The sequence below is a fragment of the Prorops nasuta genome, unplaced genomic scaffold, assembly GCF_024137725.1.
Source record: "Prorops nasuta isolate Cenicafe-Biocafe unplaced genomic scaffold, Cenicafe_Pnas_1.2 PNAS00003, whole genome shotgun sequence".
Taxonomy (NCBI): domain Eukaryota; kingdom Metazoa; phylum Arthropoda; class Insecta; order Hymenoptera; family Bethylidae; genus Prorops; species Prorops nasuta.
This window is the reverse complement of record NW_027116800.1, coordinates 3,053,655-3,067,766: the sequence shown is the minus strand read 5'-3', so window position 1 is coordinate 3,067,766 and position 14,112 is coordinate 3,053,655. Positions and strand designations below refer to the sequence as shown.

General features: G+C 31.2%; 1 protein-coding gene across 1 annotated transcript; it reads left to right on the top strand.

Annotated features, from left to right (window-relative positions):
• The first annotated feature begins 1,711 nt into the window (after positions 1 to 1,711).
• LOC136785921 (ubiquitin-conjugating enzyme E2 Q2) lies at positions 1,712 to 6,861 on the top strand. Its single transcript, XM_066747296.1, has 6 exons — positions 1,712 to 2,006; positions 2,865 to 3,209; positions 4,253 to 4,412; positions 4,488 to 4,639; positions 4,722 to 5,019; positions 5,097 to 6,861. Exons 1-6 carry the CDS (start codon positions 1,845 to 1,847, stop codon positions 5,126 to 5,128), a joined length of 1,149 nt encoding a protein of 382 aa, XP_066603393.1. The 5' UTR covers positions 1,712 to 1,844; the 3' UTR covers positions 5,129 to 6,861.
• Positions 6,862 to 14,112: the final 7,251 nt, after the last annotated feature.

Below are 14,112 nucleotides of genomic sequence, written 5' to 3'. Positions count from 1 at the left end.
TAGTACGTTGCAATAATTTCTTTTTGATAATCTACTGTTCCAAGAAAGTTAATTTTTACGGAAAATGTTTCTGTATACGCTACAGGATTTAGCTTTGAGATGAAGTTAAATTCACTTTTTGATTATTTACCATGTAATAATGGCTTTATCTATTAGCGTCAAATTGCAAAGAGTATTTATTTATTAAAAGCAATAATTGAAATTGTAGCTAGTGCATAAAAATTGCTAACAGTAAAGCTTGTCATAACCAAAACTTTAAAGTAGTTGTTTTTATTTCCATAAACTACTGAAGGTTATCAGTCAATAATTAAAAGAGGAAAATATGAATAAATTACGCCTATGTGGTATTATTAAAGTCTAATAAATATTGTTATTTGTATATCAGCACAGGTTCTTCCTCTATGCAGGCTTCAGTATGTGTGCATTTAATTCAATTTGAATGATTGTTACGTACGACAGTTGCAGAAATCTCAAACATATATTTTCACATTGTTTAAAAACAGCTAGTCGTATTAATTAGTGAAACAAATGTTATATTTTTAATTAACACCATTATTGGGGAGAGGCTTAAAACAAATCTTTGACTGATGAAGTTTAAATATTTACTAATCTAACTGTAAAAAAAAGAAAATCCATGTACATGCAAATATGTATAAAGGATCTAACACTAACGCAAGTCATTCGTGACTTTTGTATAACCTATACCAACAAGAAATACTTGAGGTATCCTAATAAGATAAAACCGTAATTTTGTTACTTTATTGAAATCAATAAAATGCAAAATTTTGATTGCCATTGAGAAGACTATATATAACTGGTGTCAATCTTTTTTCTTATGCTATGAAGAATAAAGGACGAATTTTACGTGTAATATCTAAATGATTAATTGCATATTTTAATTTATGGTATAAAAGAAAATACAATTATTATTATATTTTTTATTCAATTTTTTTAATTTCATTTTTATTAACAAATTTTGTGAAATTGTGAAAATATATTTTTAGTATTAAGCTGCTTTTTATTGAATAAAAAGATTTATTTTTTGTAGCAATGATTGAACCATTTTGTATCTGTTTAATTGCAGAAGAAAACAGTTTTGGCACCAGTAGAAAAAGTAGGACTTAACTATTATAAGTGTAATAGACTAGGTCATTTATTTGTTAAACACCTGTTAAAGTAATATGTGTATAATACTTTATCATAATTTCATCTGTACATATAGCTTTTAAGTGATAGAAAAATTAGATATTTCAAATAAATTCATGACGCAAATACCTAAATTTCATGAAGTTCATTTTTCATACATTTAACCTGAGAATACAATCCAAAAAATTACGATTTCGTATATAAATTAGAGTTAAGTTTCGTAATGTGTTCTTTTTTAAAAATAAAGAAAAGGAAGTTTAAAGTTTAAACATCTGGAAAAATTATAAAAGTATACGATAATTATTTTTTAAACACCATGTAACACTAATATACAAAACTTTAATCTATTTTTATTTAAAAATGTATCGATTAATGTGAGAACGTTTTTGAAAGATTAATTAAAAGTAGCTACAGTGAGTGTAAAAGGTGTATAACAAGTACAGTGTTACATTTAAATTCAGTTTAAAGCAAGAGGGTAGCTGGAGCTGGCGCCTTGTGGCTCGAATCGACGTTGGTGTCATCTATATAACATCACGAAAACCGACGGATTTGCACGAGGTTAACCGAAGCCCTCAGTCGTCGTCGCCATTTTGTCGGGTAGTCATCGGGTTTGTCGTGTTTCTCTCGACTGCTGTGTTTCTTGGGAAAAGCACAACGCCGAAAAATTCGGGGTAACACATATTCGGTTGCGTCCCCAAATGGCTTGTCTGAACACTCTAAAACAGGAGATTAAAACGCTGGAGTCCGTCTTCCCCAAGAGTCATGAGAGATTTCAGATAATGTCCGCGAGTGTGGATGAACTCAGCTGCAGATTCGTCGGTAAAAATGGGAAGAAATACGAAATACACGCCAATATTACAGTAAGTATAACGAATGTCTTTACCAATTAAACAATCACTTCGATTAGTTAAATAGAAAATTATTTCTTAGCTTCTCCTAATCGCGGTTATCGTTCTATCCTTTCTTTTGATCGAATGGACAAAGAAACAATAACATTTATGTTGTTATTTGGCGTTTTTGACAAGAAGCGTAGATAGTAGATCCCACGCTTTAATCATTTAAGTCTTCAGACTTTTATTATTAAACAGGGGAATGGTGTCTTATTAAAACGTCTATTAATCATATCGTTCAATACTTTTATGTAAGTGAAGATTTGCAGATGAATTAGTGTTGCGACTAGAGGTCAATGCATGAGAAGAGTATAGGGTAAGGCCCTCTTTAATATATTTTCCATCTGTTTACTTAAATCTGACGAAACATGTACACATAAATTTTTGTATGTATATGTATACATACATTACATTCCTTTCCCTTTATAATAGCAAATTTTAATTATCCTATGGTCGGCAATAATATACAATATCTTTTTTTGAAGCAAATTATTTTATCTAATCGATCCTATACCCGAGTTTTATTCTCTTTGTCCCGCATATACAGTTTTTCGGAGTTACTATATTATACTATATTATTTAATATATAATTACGAATTAGTCGTGAATAATAAATAATAGGAATTTAACATTGTTTTTATTGTATCTTTAGCAAGATTAGTGGTTAATATTAGTTTATATTTTACTAAAAATTACAAATTAACTGATTTCATTTTCTTTTTCATGTTAATTGTATTTTTTAATTGTTTTATAAACATACCAAAAGAAATGAAATTATGGTGTGTAGGTATATTTGTTTTTTATGCTTCATTTCAAAATAATTTATAGGAAACGTATCCCTCTACACCACCAGTATGGTTTGCTGAATCTGAAGAGACTAGTGTCACAAATGCAGTGCAGATCCTGAGTAATACATCTGGCCGTGACAACCATGTTATTAATCAAGTTGGCATATTATTAAAAGAGCTATGCCGGCTACACTCATTACCAGAGCCCCCAGATGTTGAACGTCTCAGAACAGCCTTGGATCCTTTGAGGCTAGGTGCAAATGAAGCTGTGACACAAAGAATGGATGCTGAAGATACAGAAGATATAGACGAGGATGAGGAAAGCGAAAGCGAAGAGGATCTTCATTTAGATATGGATGAAGGAGAGGCTAATGCGAAGAGTAAGGTAAATAAGGCAGCAATTACATTGAATTAGGTTTCTAATAATTGTATATATATAGGATATAGGTGATTTAATTTATCGTAAAGTGTGGATGTAAAATTGCATTTATCTTTGTTAATATACAAGATATCAATTTTTCTTATAAGACCCTTCTGTGAAAGGACTCTCTTTAGATTCATAAAAGTGATGTCCAAAAAATTTATATGTTATATAGATACGAAAGCAAACAAAGTATCATATTTACTCTATAGTAAATTAATTTACACATCTTCTATATTTCATGTTATTATTATTTACTAATATGCATATTTTAATTTTTTTACTCTTTTTAACCCTGTTATCATTGCTTCTTGTTCTTTAAGAATACAAAGTTTGTTAGTACATGGTCATCGATTGAAAATGTGTCAGAGCATAGATGTAACAAGAGACATATCTCTCTGTAACTATTGAAGGTATTAAAATTTGGCACAATACCACTCTGAATGCAAATAGTAAGAGGTTTACAAAAAGGTTTAGTTAAAAAGTGTAATATTTTACATAGATACAGAGGCTCACATTTTCTTGCATCTATGCTTTTTGGGCATTTTAAGTGGCAGACTTAATATAAAGTAAAGAATACATTTATTAAGACTCTATGAACATGTATCAGTGAAAAACATTATTCGATATGATAAAAAAGTTGTTCAGATATTGATATTATATAGTTAAAATAGCTATTATCTATAGTAGACAAATTCAGTCAACGTACTAATCATTTTCTATATAAAAAAGTCATAAAGCAAAAAACAATTTAATTTTGTATTCAAAAATACAGTTTTTCTCATACCAGAATGTTACAGATTTAAGAAGTTTTATTGGGTATAAAATATTTTTAACTTGTCTATATACTAATACATATTGAGACTGTGAGTCAATTCATATAAACTAGTCACTAACTTTATAAATTTGCATAGTTTTGATGTATTTCTGATATATTATGGTATTGACTTTATGCTCTACCATAGTTTCTTTCTGTTATAATAATAATTATCCTATCTTTGTTAAAGGGTGAAGAAATGGATTTAGAGCATCTAGCAACGCTAGAAAGGCTCAGACAGAATCAAAGACAGGATTACCTTAAAGGCTCTGTATGTGGAAGTGTACAAGCTACAGATAGGCTCATGAAAGAATTGCGTGACATATACCGAAGTGACAGTTTTAAGAAAGGTTTAGTATCCTTTAACAAAATTATGTAAAATAATTATTTCTTATACTAATAGATCATTTATCTATTATTTTAAGGAATGTATAGCATAGAATTAGTGAATGACAGTTTATACGAATGGAATATCAGGCTGATGTGCGTAGATCCTGATTCGCCTCTTCATAGCGATCTCATTCTTTTGAAAGAAAAGGAAGGCAAAGACAGTATTCTTCTTAACATGCTATTTAAAGTAAGCTTTTCTTTGTTTATGAAAATCATAATCTTTATAGGGTTTTCAATCAATTAATATATCATTACTATTATTATAAAAGGAAAGCTATCCATTTGAACCACCATTTGTAAGAGTCGTGCATCCCATCATTTCTGGAGGGTATGTCCTTGTAGGAGGAGCTATTTGTATGGAGCTTCTGACAAAACAAGGCTGGAGCTCGGCTTACACAGTAGAGGCAGTGATAATGCAAATTTCTGCAACATTGGTAAAGGGTAAAGCACGTATACAATTTCAAGGATCAGGTGGAGCAGGAAAAGTATGTGGTGGCCAAGGACAATACAGTTTAGCGCGGGCACAGCAGTCGTTCAAGAGCCTTGTCCAAATACATGAAAAGAACGGTACGTCTTGAGTAAACTAATGTAATTTCATGTTATTATATAAACAGCTATAAATACTCATCTTTTTTTATTTGAAGGCTGGTTCACACCACCAAAAGAGGATGGCTAATGAATGTCAGAAGTGCGACGAACAGCGACGTGAAGCGCGCTTACAGCTGAGACTTTAATTCGATGTGTGCCCAACAAGTAACTGTTATGATAATGATTTGATACACAAACACAACATTAAATAGGTAACATAAGGTACTGAATTAATCTAAAGCATAATTACTTCGATGGCGAAAAAGCCTGCGCGCAAACAGTGAGGTGTTTGGTCCTGTATGTTTAGATGTTTCAGTAAGTAGCAGTCAAATCGCTAATTGTGTTATTGAATGTGAGGTACGATTTCGTTTTGTCTATTATTGATTTCTGCGTTGAAGGTTACTATGTTTCAATTGATGTATCGATCTTATTTCTTGTTGAGAATGCATACGTTGTACGTGCGTACGAAACTGTAAACATTAAACAAATGCGTTTGCGCAATCGTGCTTCCTGTCTTCTTAACAGGAGAATGTAGCAGTTACAAATCTAGTTAGTTACGTTAAACAAATTTCCCAAGTTTTTTCTATCTTAATAAGGATAACTCATTGTTCTTTTGGATTCTATCAAAAAGTTTTGTAATTCATCGTGCAATCTGAAAAAACCTCTCATCATTCTTCGTCGGTATACGTATACGATGAATAAGACATGTTGATATTAACGATAGAGAAAATGGTTGGTAACATGGCGAGACTAATTTTGCATTTTCATTAAATTATGTGTAATAAAACAAAGCACACAACCAAATTATAGCGGAAATGAGATAAAATTTGTTTAAACGAATATAACGACGCAAGGAACACGCAGTTTTTACGCACGTCTTATAAAAAAAGAGTACATGGCTTTACAAGCAGTTTTGTGAGTTGTTTTAACTAGTTTTAAAAAAGAAATGTACGTTTTACATTTGGTTCGAGTAAGTGAAACAAACCATTGACGAGGGTTCATAGATCTTTTACAGGAAGACGTACATATATTTTTACATCTCTAAACAAACTTATCTATTTAAAACAGCGCTCCTAGACTTATAAATAAAAGACATGGATCCTTGTATTTATCGTATCGTGTTTAGTGCAATTAGTGTATTCATACTTTTATATAGCGTTTATAGCGGTACGAATTATAATGTTTTAAATTTTGTGAAATATTTCAATTTACAAAAATAGCGGAAGTAAGAAAGTACTATGAAATGTTACTAATATTTACATTTCATTATTATTTAGTGAATTATTGATTGTTTTTATTGTCTGGTAAAAATTTTCACATTTTTCCAGGTTCATATATATATGTACATATGTATATACATATGTATGTATACATATATATATACATATTGATTCATTCCAATTCATTACTATTATTTTTGCATCGTAGTATATTGTTCTCGGAAACAAATAATCGAACGAGAAAGATAAAGCAAAACTAATGATTTGGTTGTGTGCATCGTTTAGATCCGTTTCTATTTTTATAATTAATTGATTTATGAGGGATGTGTACTGGTTTTGTAAAAGTTTAATACATTGTTAATATGAGTGTTTATTTTCAATGATACAGCTATATTATTTGGAAATATTGTGGTATTGACATCAAAATATTCGCGCCAATTTCTGGCTACTCTAAATAATAATAAAATCGTATTTTCATACTATTAAGTTAAAGTATAAAATAGAAAAAGAGGTATTTGACTTAGACGCAAAAATAGATCATTTTCAATAACATCAAATAAATGCCACGATTAAATGAATATAGTAGCTCGCCGTACAAGTAGTTCTCATTTTTTACAAACAAAGCAATTGCTTGTTTTTGATTTACCTTTCATATTCCTTCATTCTCTAACAATTTTTTTTTTTTTCAAAAGAATGCTAGTATTGTAATGCTAAGGCAAGTCTATGGAATATAATACTTCACGAACAAGCTGCCAGTTTTATAGAGCGGATTAAACTATAAGTGCGATAACTTGACAATGGAATGATTTGGCTGGTTATGAATACCTGTAATTTATATTGCACTCATAAGGGGTCAATGCAGTATGTTTCGTACATATACATACATACATACAAACATACGTACACACATACGTACACAAACAACACGCACACATAAAGATACTACTCGTGTATATACATATACATGTACTATTTTACCTGTTCTATCTCCGTATGTTATTTCATATTCACTCAAATATGCTTTACGTTATTAAGTATATTTTTCACAATAACTACCCGAAAGACTTATTTTAACAACATTATGCTGCACATCACCGTACCTTTTTCAAGACTACGACTTGAAAAGATATTAAGATATTAGATATAAGATTAATTTAGATGTTCAAGAATCTCTCGGAGATGGAACAGCGTGTGTATAAATATTGGTGCATGTATAAATTACCCATAAACATGATTACCGAAGTAATCGAGAGATCTAATAGGATCATTAGATTTTGTTCGTGATGTAATTTGGGCACTGTAACACTACGTATATATTATGATTTATATTAAGTCGTGATGTTTAGATCGATACAGGTTTTATACTCATATCTGCCATTACATGGATATGCGTTAGGTACAAAAGGATTATTACAAATGTATATGTACATATTATATATATATATATATAAATATATATATAAATATATATAAGTAGTGGGATGGTGCTTTAAGATGATTTGTAACACTCGTATGAACAGTATCGTAATAAAGGAATAGAATTTTTAATTATAAGTATACAATCAAAGAACTCGTTGTCAGTGAAAACCTTTTTTTTGTATAGCTGATAGCCAATTTGGTGGCATCGAGTATTAATTACTTGACTTCGTTAACCTATTGTTTCCATTAAATCTGCTCTTCTCTTTTTTATAGTTATATGCTATTATACGTAAATAGCGTTTACTTTCATGATTTACTCATTAACCGCTTTATATCGCGCATTAAACTTGTATGGATTTTTAAAATATGCTTCTGCAGAATATTGAAGGACATGGCTATTTCTCTCATTGAAATAGCGGGCCCTAACGCATCGTTTGAAAGTGAAATATATTCGATTTGACTATTCTAATGGCGTGTATGTCAAACTGATGGTCACCCACCAAAGAAAGATTAGAAAAATTACACAAAATAGCACATTGTTGAGTTTTACGACATTCGTTTAAAAAACATTCATGTAAGAGTATATGAATAGCTAAACGATATGTAGAATTTTTATTAGATGAGGCAAGTACTGTAAAATTTAAACAATGATCATTCAGATACTTTCAAACGAGTGTCAGTTACCCGAAGTTTTCTTGCTATTAAAGATATGATGATTTCTCATCGGTAATTGGGATTTCAACTGGAAGACTGAATAATAAAGCGGCGTGAGTTCCTTTTTTCATGTAAATCGTAAAAAAATGGCATTCTCATACCTATTATATGGCGAGCTATACCTTCTTTTAAGTACATATTTATTACGCAGTGCAAGGGGAGTGAAGCGAATAAAATTAAAACGATGACACGCGTCACGATCGGCCTTTTATGTACTTTTGCTTATTTGTATTTGCAGATACCTACTTTTTTTTAATGAAAAACGATATTTACCTCGCAATTCACGTGTAGCCGTATAATGCGTAGATTTATATGCATACGTAGGTCACGCTGCGTGCGTTCGATTCTTCGAAATAATTTACCCGAATTTTGTAAACGAGTTTTCTTTACGCGTAATCTACCCTTTTCTTAAATCTTAATATCTACGGTTTAAGAGAAGCTGTTGATTGTATGCTTGAATATGCACTGTTCTTGGATGTACGACACAAGTGATAAGAACGCTGCAATAGAATACAACTTGACGACGTGGCCTTAAGTAAAGTTAGGTCAATATTCATCAATTGCTGCACGTACTTACAACGAATAAGTCCATATTCAACGTCCTGTTGTATAAAGAGCAAGCTTAAAATGTCTATCTATCGTGCATTTAATCTTGTGTAATCTTATGGTCTATAAAATTAGAAAAAAGGCAGCTGTTTTTGCGTGAAGGAAATGAGGAGAGTGCGATATGAGAAGCCGAGCGTTGACTTTTAGTTAAGTTATAAAAGTGAGATTGAGACGATTAGATCCAGGCACTTCATTAGTATGCGTGAATGCGTATGTGAGTGTGTGAAAGGGAGAAAGGCGGGGAGGGGGGGGGGGGTGAATGCGCGTTTGAGTGCGTAAATTTGTACGTGAATCAGAATATGATATATACATCAGCAAGTAGAATGGATAGTCTACTGAAAGGTACGATGAATACAATTTATGCTCTCTTATAACAAGTGATAATTACAGCGTAAATGTTAAAACTTGCGGATAAATATTGTCTATCAAATCTGATGAAATACTATTTTATTTGAATTAGAACACTGCTCTAACACTGCCCTTGAATGCACCCACATGGTCTTTTGATAAAATTCGTAAAAATGTAGCGCACTCTATCTGCAATGTACATGATTTCATTCTTAAAATTGCGAAATGTATCTTGATGCAGAATGTCGTGTATAATATGGAGAGATGAATATGATTGATTTAAAAAAATGCGCCTAGTAAACATATTTTGTTCACGTGATTTTGGAAAAGAATTAATTGCACTCAGTACGCGCGAAGGTTCAATAAGGGTTAAATCAGCCTCAAATGTAATTGGTTTTTTTTATTCCAATCATGTCCGAAAAAGCGAATATAAAAACCAATTGTATTAAAGATCTTTTAACTCTTCGCTGAAACATTATTATGTGCGACGACTGTAACGATTTTCTATAATATTCCCTGATTTTTGTCTTATTTCTCATGTTTTTTCTCTTTTCTTTTTCTTTCTTTATGTAGCGCGCGAGTTACACACATTGTCATTAATCAAATATCCTTTTTTCTTTAACAGTCGTTTTATATAGGCATGTATTTTAGACGATTATTTGACTCCCCCTATTAAATTACAAATTGATCAATCATATATTTTTAAGAATATTGTACGCGTTTTCAAATCTTCGTCACGTATCATCATTATTCTCTTACGTTTATGCCACAATTTTACATTACGTTACGTAATTATGATCTAGGACATCTCTACGAAACACAGGAAATAAAGATTTTAATAACAAAGTTTGAAAATTTTATATTTTTACCCTTTTCTGACTCTTGCAAATGAGCTAGGGGAGATTGGAATCAATTGTAACAAAATGAAAGTCTCATTTTTCCGAATATTCAATTCATGTTAAAAGTCTCAAAAAAATAATACTTACTGCATATGTCTAGAATGCAAGTTTATTTTTATTGAAGTAATTTTTTATTACTCTTCATTCGTAAATGACCAATATATTACCATGCACAATTTGTTACATTCGAGATCCAGTAGGCTTCAATTGGAACAGATTCATTTGCACACACAATTGTAACACCCGTAATTCCTATAGTATATGGATATAAAATTAGGTGAAGATGCTTCGGTAAAGCAAGTATGTTATCTAAAGATTAACGTATATTAAGAAATGAAATTTACTTGTAAATTTATAAAATAACAAAGATTAACTGTTTCATAAAAATAATATCCTTTTTATACAAAACAATTTTATTTCTTGTAACATTTGAATATTTAATTTATCAGAACGATACTTATTGTAATATGCAATAAGTTATTATTGACGCAGTAGAAACTTCTACTGTTTTCCTTTTCATGTTTAAAAGTTACTCGACATTGAAAAATTTACCAAAATGACGATTTTAGATTTGTTTTGGATTTTAATATTTATGCAATAATAATTGAACAGTTCGAGGTTAAAGAACAAGTGAAATATTGAGTGCAGAAATCTTATTTTTTCATTTCTATACAAACAGTAGTTTAACATTGGCGTCTTCAAATTATTGCAACTACAGTGTCTTGTAGTATTCAAGAAAGCTACTGAATATTTGTAAATTTCATTAACGGACGAACCTATAAATTTAAATATTACAATTGACATATGTGTAACTATTGACTTAGGTTTCCCCTAAACAATTCGATTGTTCTTTTGGTTATACAAGCTTTTTAAACGCAAAATGGTTTAATACCTATTACATATGTTGCAGGATTTTATTAAAATCAATTGAAAACTGATTTGCTATTTTCTAACCTGTTTTCTTTGTTTTTTATCTTGTTCTCTACACTTGATCTTGAACAATTGTAGAATAACAACGAAATACAGATGAAAAACAAACAAAAAATGTAAGCAAATAGAATCTTATCTTTTGCTTGACTTTAAAATTCTCAATATATGTAATGCGTATTACACTATTTTGTGTGTAAAAAGTGTGACCAAACGTACAAATATTATTGAAATTTGGTTTTTCTTTATAATACAGATGAGTATTGCAAGGATTTTTCCCTAATACAAAAAGGAATCGATTTAATCTGCAGCCTTTTGAATGTATCGCGAAAGGAGATAGCACATGTGCAGCTCCGCGATTGAAATGCTAGATTTTGTAATCCTTGGGGTTTTCGTTTATACAGCGAGGTATATATATTTTATCAAGATTACATTCGCAGCAGAATACTATGTTTATTCTACCGAATTGTCTTTTTGAATATAAAGAATTGAAGAAAGATTTTTAAGAAGCAGCAAGATAATTATTATTATCCCGTGTTACGTATATTTACGTAATACAAAATATAAACAGTTTTTTTGTATTAAATAAGATTGATAACAGTTCTGTGATAATATTAATGGACAAACGTCAATCTATTCGTTTTGTTACGTAGAGATGCATATAGGTTAATGCTTTGTCCATATTGCCAGCCTATCTGTTTATATTTCCCCTGGGAAGGGCTCACTGCTTTAGCTCCACAGAGAGCTTATACTAACGCAAGGATACATATGTAAGCATATAATCTGCTTTTCTGTATAAGCATACATATGTTTCGGCTTATGATTTGCTCCATCTTCGATACCTTTCCGATATGTGCATATTTTTAAAGTAGGTTTCTCGTAGGACCATATTTTTCGTCGGTGGGGTGTCTATACGTATACGAGGGACTCGATTGACTATTACGTATAAATAAATCTTACTATTATAAAGAGCACAATTATATTACCGAACAGTTTTGAATGGTTGGCTTTCTCATGGTGGTTCGATGAAAATACCCTAAGTCGTATAAAAATCGGTTTGATCGTTTTCGACACATGAGTTGAAAAGTAAGCGTTATTGGCCATTTTCTCTGAGCCACCCGCGCCGTGTCAGTGACGTAACGTATAGTCTCGGGCAACTGAGCACCTCGCGAGTTTGTTTTCACTTACTGCTGCCAAATTACTGCTAGTACTATTAAAGACAGAGTTTTAACATATTTTTAGGGCGTAGAGGAAGATTAGAAAAGAAAAGTTTTATTGAAATTTTAATGGCATATTAGGGAAGAAACATTGTAGGAGATGAAGAAACCGTATAGTTTGAACTGAAAACAATCGTTATTTAGTACAAGCATTCAAAGATAAGCAAATTATTGTTAAGAATATGCTGAGCAATTTCGGCTACACTGTGACTGCGAATGGTATTCACTCACATGAATAATCTTACAAATGACAAGCGATTCTCTGTGTAGAGTGTAGTAACACTTTTATCCAAGATTTGCCAACACTTTGTCAAATATTTTTCCATCCAATGCTTTATCACTCAGTCAACCTTTTTTATTTACTACTTTAATTAGTTTGTTTTTAATTCACGTAGTACTTATATGCCTGTTACGACTGCGTTTATAAGCAGTGCAAAAACAGTGTACATTCCATATGCAAGTCGGTATGATTGGAATGTCTTCTTCTCCGATACGCGTTAGTTCATTTCCTAACCAGTAGCCCTAATTTTATTGATTAAGAGGGGTATATCTTACACTAGGTATAATGTGTGCAGAAACACAACAATCATATTTAGTCAGTTGAGAAAGGAAATAGAACAGTTGCTGGAAACTTTTATTTTTTTATCACCGACTGCATTAACGTAAGCGCGGCTTTGCTGCTGGATGAAAGCTCCATATCCAGTGGTCATTATATTTGATGGAGGTTTTCTAAATATTTTATAAAGTTACCTTTTATTTTAGAAACCTATAATCTTCGGTTAGCAGATTATAGCAGTTAGTTATCGCCTGCCGGAAAAAACATTTTACTTTCCACTATCTGTTTTTGTACGTGAACGCGGTCCGCAATAAAGGCGTGGTAAGTGAATTAAGGTAGAATGAATTAAAACAGTAAATTAGGAAAGTATGACGGAGTAAATGAAAGTATTATAGATAGGAAAAATATTTTATGAAATTTTAGTTAATCTTGGGTATTAGAGAGTACTGTTGTTTTATACAGTGAGTCTCAACGGTTGTGAGGACCGCGGTCTATATAGTTTTTCGTAAAATTATATTAACATTTATATTTTATTTGAATGAGAATATTTTTCTGTTAATTGAAAATATATTAATTTTATAAGATAATTTAGGTCCGTCCACCTCTTTATTGCAATTGTTTAAATAAATTGAAACATTTATTCCAAAGACTCTGCTTTTGCTCTGAATACGATTTCATTCCTACAATCGGATACAATTTAACCGTGCCACGTGGTTGAAATTATTTCATTTTTTTACTGTGACTTTTGAACGGTTTTTTATTGTAATGGTTAAAATTCGTAAGTATATACTGACATTCTGCAGGTGTATTACTCAAGAATACGCTTTCAGTGCATGAGCAGTAATTAGATAGTATATAGAAAATAAAAGTAAGTCCCGTAAGGTGACCAACTGATCGAGACTGTGCTACGATCCTGAAATTCTGAAGTATAGCGGTCCAGTGTCGCCGAAACACCCAGTCGATTTTGTCATGACTACGAGTTTATTCATTGAAAAACCCATAAGCATTTCCACCCCTTTCAATCCGTTCGGTGATATTGTTATATCCTTTATTAAAGTTTAATTTATTCATTATTTTGCTATTTTTGTCAACGTACAAATATTTTCCTGCCTGTACTCATGTCAGTTAAAATATTTTTGTGCAGGATTCGTTGCGTCGCGGAATGA

Excerpts from the sequence above, each read along its gene's own strand:
- LOC136785921 (XM_066747296.1), top strand. The coding sequence starts at position 1,845 with ATGGCTTGTCTGAACACTCTAAAACAGGAGATTAAAACGCTGGAGTCC. Across the intron at positions 2,007-2,864 it reads AAATACACGCCAATATTACA|GAAACGTATCCCTCTACACC; the intron begins GTAAGTATAACG and ends AATAATTTATAG. Across the intron at positions 5,020-5,096 it reads CCAAATACATGAAAAGAACG|GCTGGTTCACACCACCAAAA; the intron begins GTACGTCTTGAG and ends TTTTATTTGAAG.